This window comes from Tasmannia lanceolata, unplaced genomic scaffold (genome assembly GCF_043159265.1).
Source record: "Tasmannia lanceolata isolate RefF3 unplaced genomic scaffold, GAP_Taslan_0.1 ptg000008l, whole genome shotgun sequence".
NCBI classification, from domain to species: Eukaryota; Viridiplantae; Streptophyta; class Magnoliopsida; order Canellales; family Winteraceae; genus Tasmannia; species Tasmannia lanceolata.
Window position 1 is genome coordinate 59,177,149 of NW_027518685.1, and position 10,042 is coordinate 59,187,190.

Sequence of the window (10,042 nt, forward strand, 5' to 3'; positions counted from 1 at the left end):
CTCAAGTGAAGGGGAAGCTAATAAGGATGATCTTTGCTTCATGGCACTCACCCATGAAGATGAGGTAAATTCTAACCCCTCTTGTAATTCATCAAGTAGTGATAGTGGAAACATATATTATGATGAATTGTGCATTACCTTGCATTCTCAAATTTCAAAAAATAAAGGTCTTAAAAAATCTATTTCAAAATTAGAAAATGAACTTGATGTTTTGAAAAATGAGTCATCTTCTTCCATATCTAAATCTCAAGCACAAATTGAAAATTTTAAACTTGAGATTAAAACCCTTAAGGGTATTTTGGATGAGAAATCTTGCCAATTAGTACAATTTCATAATGTGGCAAGCTCTTCTAAATCTTATGAAGATGACACTAATGATTTTCTAAATCAAATAACCCATCTTCATAATGAAAATGAAAGGTTAAGATTATGTCTCTATGGATTCTTAAATGGTGATAAAATTATTGACATAATCTTGAAAAAGACTAGTCATAGACCTAATCATGTATTTTATGATAGGACTAGTCTATCTAACCCTCATGTTAGACGCCATTATTGTGGAATCAATGGTCACTACCAATTCCAATGTGCATCTAAGATTAGGGATTGTGGTGGAACCAAGAAAGCTTGGGTTCCTAAAGCCCCCATATGATTCTCTTCATATGTGTTTAGATTAGGGGCTTGCACTTAAAATCGAATATCTTTGTATGGTTGTTTAAATATCCCCTCTTGTGTTGAATAAAAACTATAAATAGAGGGAGTTCTATGTTTGTCTTTTTCCTTGAAAAAGGGGGAGGTTAAAATTGAAAATTTTATCCCTTTGATTTTCTTTTACCCCATCTTTTTTATTGATGCCAAAGGGGGAGAAAAATCTAGTGTAAGAAAAATATATGTATGCTTTTATTGGAAAATTTCTTGTGCTTGTCATCATAAAAAGGGGGAGATTGTAAGCCCAATGGTTCCCACCTTGGCATTCCCATCTTCTTTTGATGATTTCAATACACATGTGATTTTATATCACTAATGTGTTTGAATATCTAAGTTGTAGATCATGATTGTGTTAAGACAAGATTGCTTGGATTGAGGCTATGAAGCACTCATTTAACCACATTCGGAACGCCAAAGTCGTCGGAAATCCAAGACTCTAGAAGACTTGAAGCATTGCAAGTGAAGATCATTTTAAGTCTTTTTTAGTTTGTATCGATCCAATCCTAGCTTAAGTTTAAGAGGCATAAATAAGTATCCACACACCCTAAATGCTTAAGTGGTTGTCCTTGTGGTGTTCCAACAATTTAGAACCCTCATAACAATCCCACTTGGTGAAGATTTGGAAGCCCAAAACAAATAAAAAACAAGAATTGAAAATCTACTGGAAATAGGCTTCTCGGAACTCCGAGAGAATTTCTCGGAGCTCCGAGATTTGGTCCAGTAACATTTTCCATCTTCTGTTTCAATTCCTGGAACTCCGAGAGAAAATCTCAGAACTCCGAGAAAATCTCTCGGAACTCCGAGAACACTATAACGGGAAAAAATATATCCGTTGGGGAACTTTGCCAGAATTACGACTATGCCCCCAAACGGTCATATTTGAGTTTTTCTATATATATGGGTATTCTAAACTTCCCAATCGTTAATCCTAACACTCAAAAACTCTATTTGAACATCCTAAGAGTGAATCAAGCTTGTTTATGCCTCTCATCCTCTAGAATTAGGATTTGGATCATAGGCTCAAATTTGTACATCTTCTACAAACCTTGTAAACCCTTGTGAGGGATTTTTTGTTCTTTCTTTCTTGTTCAAACGATTGTATTCGGGCGAGTGTTCGGAGAAGCGAAGCCCACTCTCCGTGGTGAGGGTAGCCACCAAGGTTAAAGGCAATTGGAATTGTAATTGGCACCGATCTTCGCCGAAGTTAAGAAGATCAACAGAGTGAAGCCATCAACGGGTTTGGTTGGTGGAGTGGAGTAGGCCTCGCGTTTTGAGGACCGAACCACTTTAAATCTCGGGTCCACTCTCTCTTATCTCTTGCTTTACATTTGCATTGCACTTATGATTTAACTTGTATGCTTAATTGTCTTTTTGATCTCCTAAATCTTCAAATTTGGGTTAGAGTTTTCAAAAGCTTAAAACTTGTTAGAAACCTAATTTTTCCTGCTGATAAGTTGCCATTAGAATAGTACTCGGGCCTACGTTTGGAATTTCCGGTATCATCTAAAACGATTGTGCGGTATTTTGTTGCCAATAACCAGAGCATTGAATTTTGCTATGCAGATTAGCTTTGGAAGTAATAGCTGCGTATTCTTATGTTGTTAACTCGATTTCTGTTCTGACTAGGTGAGGCCATATCCTCGTCGTGCTTTCAGTGATGTTGAAAGTGGACTCTCTTTGAGTGAACTTGGATTGAGCAGTAAACAATAAGCTTTGTTCCTGGAGTTCATTTAACAATCTCTCTCTCTCTCTCTCTCTCTCTCTCTCTCTTAGAACATTGCTCTAACAAGTAACTTGCAAGTTTGGTAAATATGATATATAAAGTGCTAAAGTACATATCCAAAGCAGAAATCAAGTGGGTCTCCTTATGAATGAGGGAAAGGGTGGGTCATCCCAGCTCTTCAGCCATCCCCACCATTTTTAATCCTTTTCCAAGGTATTTCTATTGCGGATGTGAGATGAGCCAACATAAATGAATTTGTATGCATGTAACCAGTTATTATTATTTTACCTCGTAATTTTATTTTTGGCAAAGATGCCGTTGAATACACATAAATGACATTGAAATGCTATAGTGGTGCTTCTATGACTTACAGGAATAAGCTTTCTGTTTGCTTCTATGATGGAGGAAAATAGGAAAAATAACAAGCAACGGTATTCAGGAGGGGCAGGTATTGTCACCCATAAATTTAGGCAATTCCACTCATGTCAGTCTGTTCTCATTGAAATCAAAGAGATGGAAAATACATAGGCCTTATAAAGATAGAGTTACTGTGATAACGACATAAAGAACTACTGGAACACTAAATGGTAGATGGTCTTGGGCAAGCAACCAAAGGTCCAGGAGAGCTTGTGGTGTAAAGCCAGAGAATCTATGAACATTCTATCAATTCCATCCCCACTTCCAGATCTGTCAATTCCTTCACGGAAAATTGTTCATCTTTCCTTGACAACCAATACAAGGGTTTTCTGGTCAAACTCAATGAGGCGGCGTATTGCGAGATGCAGAGGTTAGAAAGATTGGATTCCTTCTATGGATTTGGAATGGCTAGTGAAAGCAGTGGAACTATTGTAAGAGCATAAGATGGGGTGATATGAGCTCACTGGTTTATCCTCATTTAGTCTCCAACTATGATGGGTTTCAAAAAGGGTGGTTCCAAGAATGCATTCTTGAGGAGTTGAAATACCTTGGATTGCGGTAATTGCATTGTACACGGTGTAAATCTGTACCAGTTGGTGTAGGATGCTGAGAGAATGACAATAAACACACGTAGGAGATTTTTACCATTTTGGAAGTTTGCGTTATTTCCCAACAAGTCTCCTGCGTGCGTTTATTGTCGTTCTCTCGTCATCCAACACACACTGGTACAAATTTACACCATGTACGGTGCAATTACTGCACTCCAAGGTACTTTGACTCCTCGAGAATGCATTCTTAGAACCTCCCTGATTGAAACCCTTCATAGATGGAGACTAAAGGAGGATAAAACCGGGGATGTCATATCACTCCAACTTATGCTCTCAGCTAAAATAGTACCACTGTCGTCACTAACCATTCCAAATCCATAGTAGCAATCCAATCCTTCTAATCTCCGCATCTCACAATAGGCCACCTCATCGAGTTTGACAGGAAAACCCTTGTATTGATTGTCTAGAAAAGATGAACAATTTTCTGTTTAGGAATTGACGGAGGCGGAAGCGGGGATCGAATTGATAAAATTTTCATAGAGATGTTGGGTGGTGGAAATATCAATTGGGAACTGAAGATTTAGCCCCTCATCATTTGCTTGCTGATGATTGTTTCAGAATCTTCCACCAAGCTTGATTAGCAATTTCCTAATCAAAGTGAGATCAATGAGACGGGTTCTTCATATGGGTGCAGAACTGAAAAAGGAATTGGTTGCTGGGGCCAACAAGGATTTTGGTTCCGATTTCCAGCCACCATGAATTCTCCATCCCATTTCTTGTTTCCTTTCTTTACACCACAAGCTCTCCGGGCTTGTTGTTCCTTTCGCTGCTAGCCTAAGAGCTTCCTCTTCAATTTATCTTAATGTCATCATCAGTTCGTCCTCATAATTATGTTGCTATTATAGACCACTGTGGCAGGAATCGACGAGGATCGTCATCTTGAGAATCACTTTGATCGCCTAATAAGTTTCTGACGAATGGCCTTCTGGAAATATTCTTTGGCAAGTTCTTTGGTCCGATCGGCAATTTGAACTGTCTGATCGTCGATCTAGTGGTCCTTAGGAATTCGATCACGCATCGAAGTTTTTGGCAGTTGATCTTGGCGATCTGGAGAGAGGCTCTTCCATCACTCCACAAGTTCATGTTGATGACTTTCGAGGTACATCTGAGTGTATTTCTTGAAATAGATATCAAATATTCTTTAGCAGTTCCAGTAGCCTCGTGCTGTGACAGAGATGTTGATTGGACATATGGTTCACTAATTGAGCTTTTGGGAGTCATGGAGAATATATATTGGAGAAATCATCATGTATCTCAAAAAGAGCATGATTCAAGAGAACTAACGTGTGTGGACATCTTGCAACAAAGTAGGCCAGTTGAATGGAAGAACAAACACATGGGGAAAACTATTCAAAGTACAATGTGTTGGATTTTTATTAAAAAATCTAAGTTTCAAATATTCCATAATTGGGCTAAGGCTTTAAGGTGGCTTTTCATATTCATTGGTACAACAAAAGTCATGCACAAAAGGACAAACGAGTGGGCCTTTCTTGGTGACTCTTTGTATTCCATTGATGGTGGTTCTGTGGTTTTCTCGTTTTAGTTGAATGCCTTTAGTTCTCTCATTAAGGGTGATTCCATAAAAATATGAAGAGACTCTTGGCTAGCTTCTAATAAGAGAAAAAAGAGAGAAGGAAAAGGTTCTACACCATTGTTGTCGTGTGTGAAAGGAAAGCCAACCAAGGGTTTGTCCTATATTTTGGTGTGAGATTAAGATCTTCACAAGAAGCCTCAAAGTGTTTTGTAGAGCCCGATTTGCTTAACTAAAGAGACTCAAAGCTTTGCCTTCAAAGCGTTTGGTAGGTGCATACCAACACTTAGTTGATGTTCCTAGAGACGGTTCGGTCGTCAGATCCTTGCACCGGAATAGGGCCGAATAACGTCTTACGCGAAGCGTTCGAGGACGTACAACAACTCTACAGATATTGATGATTATCTATATTCGGTTTGATCTTTCCATCTTTATCTAAGATTATATTTTGCAGTCATTCATTTTATAGTTTTTCCCTATTTGCACCAACAATCATAAGACGTTATTCGTATAAGATGGATACTGCAAGATCTATGGGTATTGATGGTCTAAAGCTTGAGAACTTTGACGGTTCTGATTTTAACTCTTGGCGTTGAATAGTGATTTTTGGAATGCAACTTCTGAAAATCTATTATACTGTTCAAGAGGAGAAACCCGATTTTGAAGAGAACTCTAAGGAAGAGGCGGATTGGGATCGTGATGATGATTTATGTAGAAGTTATTTGCTCAACTGTTTGTCAGACCATCTTGCAGATGTTTATGGGCAAAACAAAACAGCTAAAACAGTTTGGGAAATCTGGAGCAGCAATATAAAGATGAAGAGAATTTGTCAAAGACTCATCTTATCGAGAAGTTTCTAGATATGAAATTTGAAGATAGAAAAGAAGTTTTGCCCCAAGTGAAAGAACTTGAAAATTTGGTATTGAAGCTTCAACAGAAAGCAATAAAGCTCAACAATGTTTTCATTGCTAGAGCTATTATAAACAAGCTCCCTCCTTCCTGGTTTTCTTTCTCTACGGAGATGTGTAGAAGAAAGAAACAAGTTTCTCTTGATGATTTGAAGCGGTTTATTCGTATTGAAGATGAAGCCCGAACCCATTCTCAAATTGAGTTGCTTGAGAAGCAGAAGGCTACTGCCAATATGATAGAAGCAAAGTCAGAAACTAACAAGGGAATATATAACGTGAAAAAGAAGAAGTACAATCCCAAGAAGAAGTGGAACAAAAAGAACCTCAATGTGCAGAAAAAGGATTTTAAGAAGAAAGGGCAATGTTTCAATTGTGGAAAGTATGACCACTTCGCTAGGGATTGTAGGGCACCACCAAAGAACAAAGAACTGAAGGAGTCAGTTAATGTTGTCATTGGAAATGAAGAGATTTTAGATTTTGTGGCAGTAATCTCTCATGTGGAGGGTACTTCAGATTCTACTTATTGGTGGCTAGATACTGGTGCTACTTGTCATGTGTGCACCAACAAGTCACTATTTTCTTCTTATGTTGCCTCAAAGGAGAAAGTGGCTATGGTGGATCGTTCTACTACTGATGTGCTCGGTTCTGGAACTGTTGTGTTGACACTCACGTCTGGGAAGACTCTTACTCTGAAAAATGTCAAGCATGTTCCATCCATACCTAAGAATTTGGTGTCTGGCAGTCTTCTATGTGATGCTGGTATGCGTCTTGATTTCCATGGTGGTAAGGATGTTCTTTCTTATAATAATGTGTATTTTGAAAATGCATACCGCACTGATGGAATGAGCATTGTATCTTCTGTTGTTAATGAAATCACTGGCTCTGATTATTCTTCAGAGTTGTGGCACAATAAACTTGATCATGTTAACTATAGGAAGTTGCAAGACATGAAGAGTTTGGGATTATTACCCAAATGTGGGGGTGATAAACCTGGCAAGTATGAAGTGTGTGCACAAGCCAAAATTATCAGAAAAACCTTTTTGAAAGTTACTAGGAGTACAGAGTGTCTTGATTTGATTCACTCTGATACGTGTGATTTCAGAATCTTCAATACAAGAGGAGGTATGAAGTATTTCATCACCTTCATCGATGATCGCATTCGATTTTGTCATGTGTACTTGTTGAAGTCAAGAGATGAAGCATTTGGGAAGGTTTTTAAATCCTGAGTCAAGGTTGAAAAGCAACAGAATCGACCTGTGAAGAAGCTCAGAAATGACAGAGGTGGTGAATACCGGTCCAATGAAGCAAAGGCGTATTTCAAGGAGCATGGTATTGTGGCAGAAACCACTGCCCCTTACTCACCTCAATCAAATGGAATTACTGAAAGGAAGAATCGCACACTCACTGAGATGGTGAATTCAATACTCATCACTGCTGGACTTCCTTCACGTTATTGGGGAGAAGCTCTCTTGACTGCCAATTTTATCCTGAACAGGGTTCCGTATTCAAAGACAAAGATCACGCCACATGAACTTTGGTATGATTATCCACTTAGTTTGGATATTCTTAAAGTGTGGGGGTGTCTTTCATATGTTAGAATACCAGATATCAGGAGACCAAAGATTGGACCAAGGGCTAATATGTGCGTATTTTTGGGGTTCGCTGAAAATAGTGATGCTCGAAGGTTTATGGCTTGGCACTAACTCAATTATTGAGGCCAGAGATGGCGAGTTCTTTGAAGACAAGTCCATCAAAGACAAGAATGTTACACTTAGTGATCTGCCAGAAAACTCTCATGCAGAAGAGTCTACTGAACCAGAGGTTGTCTCCCTACCAGCTTATCAGGAGATTATCAATGGAGATTCAACCATGTTTAAGGAAGTTGATGTGAATGATAGTTCCATCATTCCTGAATCTCATGAGCCTCGTTCAAAGCGTATCAAGAAAGCTAAGTCTTTTGGGGACAACTTTATGACATACAGTGTTGAAGCAGATCCACAGACATTCAAAGAAGTGATAAGTTCTAGAGATGCTCTACTCTGGAAAGAAGCTGTTAATGATGAGATGGACTCATTGATCTAGAACAATACTTGGGAGCTAGTAAATCTTCCTAAAGGTGCTAAGCCCATTGGTTGCAAGTGGGTCTTTAAGAAGAAGTTGCGTGCAGACGGTTCCATAGAGAAGTATAAAGCCAGGTTGGTGGCTAAAGGCTTCATCAAAAAGAAGGTATAGACTTCTTTGACACTTATGCACCAGTTTGTCGAATTACAACAGTTCGTGTTCTTATCGCTTTAGCAGCAATAGAAGCAATGATTGTGCATCGGATGGATGTAAAAACAACATTCTTGAATGGTGATCTGACTAAGGAACTGTACATGCAACAACCAGAGGGATTCTGTGTTGAAGGTCAATAGACCAAAGTGTGCAGGTTGATAAGAGCTCTCTACGGTCTGAAACAAGCTCCAAAGCTATGGCACGAGAAGTTTGACAAAGTCCTCAGGAGTGATGGATTTAGTGTCAGTAACTCTGATAAATGCCCATACAGCAAGGTTGATGGGGATAAGGCAGTAATCATTTGTCTCTTTGTAGATGGCATGCTGATAATTGGGACAGATATACAGATTGTGACTTCTGTGAAAGTTTTTCTTTCATCACATTTTAGTATGAAAGATCTTGGAGCTGCCAATACTATCTTGGGGATCAGAGTTCTAAGGACAGAGTCTGGGATTGGTTTGTCTCAATCTCATTACATCAAGGGCATGCTGAAGACATATGGATATTTTGATCTGTCTGAGTTATCTGTTCTATATGACTACAACCAGAAGCTCTATAGCGATATTGGAAGAACTGTAAAGCAATTGGAGTACTCAAAGGTCATTAGTAGTCTGATGTATGCAATGCGTTGCACCAGGCCAGATATCCCATTTGCAGTGGAGATGCTCAGAAGGTTTACGAGCAATCCAGGTAAGGAACACTGGAATGCAATCCAGAGACTGATGAGGTACTTGAAGGGTACTCTCAAGTATTGTTTGTTCTTCTCTGGTTATCCATCAGTTGTGGAAGGTTTCTCAGATGCTAGTTGGTGTTCAGATCCAGACGAGTCTAGATCGACTATTTTTACCTTGGGAGGTGCTGCTATTTCATGGAAATCTAAGAAGCAGACCTTGATAGCTAAGTCTTCTATGGAGTCAGAGTTTTTTGATTTGGAAAGTGCTGGAGATGAGGTTGAGTGGCTCAACGATCTTCTGCTAGATCTTCCGTTGAAGAAATTGTGTTTGTCGGCAATTACTATCTTTTGTGATAATCAAGCAGCCAGCTCTGTTGCAGAAAACAAGCTCTTCAATGGAAGAAAGAGGACTCTTCGTCTGAAGACAACTATCTATCGGATCTGATAAGTCGAGGGGTCATTGCAGTGATCAATGTTCGATCGTCAGAGAATGTTGCTGATCCTATGACAAAAGGTCTGAAAAGAGAATTGGTTCTGCAGACAGCCGCCAGAATGAGACTTATGTCCATTTGAGGTATGACAATTTGCATTTGATTTATGGTCATTTGCATTTGGAAAGGTCATTTGTGTTTATATCTACCATTATAATGACGTTTATGGTTCAAAGACTTGTCTACCTAATATGTCATGCATGGTTCAAAGAATAAAACACAAGTAGACTGATTCATGATTGCTTGCATTTGTTGCAAAAAGGATTATGCATTTGTTGTAGAAATATTCTCTTACTTGTCGGAATGGGTCTCTTGCCTAGATAATCTATTTATATTTGTATTTACCATTAAACTATATTAGTGGTTCAAAGCTTAGTCTACCATCAAATATAGTTCATGGTTCAAAGAATGAAATATGAATGGATGGTTCACTTTAATATAAATTGTTTGAGACCATTCCTGTGTTAGTGCACTTAACCTGTCGGAGTAGAGGATGGCTGTAAGCCTTAATGAGTCCAAACCACTTTGTGTGTGAGATGCCTGGCAGGTGCATGCCCTAAGGGACTCACCTATGTATGGGTAGAGGCATATCACCTCTTATGTAGTCTGAGTAGGCAAGACTGCTAGAGCCCTACAAAAAAATGAATGAGTTGAGGTTGGCTTTAATGCCTTAATGAGTCCTGAGTATTGTAGATACTTTGAGGAGCTC

The 10,042-nt window shown here is 38.9% G+C and overlaps 1 protein-coding gene and 1 pseudogene across 1 annotated transcript; one reads left to right on the top strand and one right to left on the bottom strand.

Annotated features, from left to right (window-relative positions):
- Positions 1–3,643: 3,643 nt before the first annotated feature.
- Positions 3,644–4,677, bottom strand: LOC143883109 (uncharacterized; annotated as a pseudogene).
- Positions 4,678–5,849: 1,172 nt separating this feature from the next.
- LOC143883110 (uncharacterized) lies at positions 5,850–7,977 on the top strand. Its single transcript, XM_077386471.1, has 4 exons — positions 5,850–6,888; positions 6,998–7,017; positions 7,128–7,307; positions 7,468–7,977. The coding sequence occupies exons 1-4, from the start codon at positions 5,850–5,852 to the stop codon at positions 7,975–7,977; spliced, it is 1,749 nt and encodes a 582-aa protein (XP_077242586.1).
- Positions 7,978–10,042: the final 2,065 nt, after the last annotated feature.

Bases quoted from the DNA above. Each gene is read 5' to 3' on its own strand.
- LOC143883110 (XM_077386471.1), top strand. From the start codon at position 5,850: ATGAAATTTGAAGATAGAAAAGAAGTTTTGCCCCAAGTGAAAGAACTT. The intron at 6,889-6,997 runs GCAAGTATGAAG...GTGTGATTTCAG, and splicing joins ATGTGGGGGTGATAAACCTG to AATCTTCAATACAAGAGGAG. The intron at 7,308-7,467 runs GTGAATTCAATA...ATATTCTTAAAG, and splicing joins ATCGCACACTCACTGAGATG to TGTGGGGGTGTCTTTCATAT.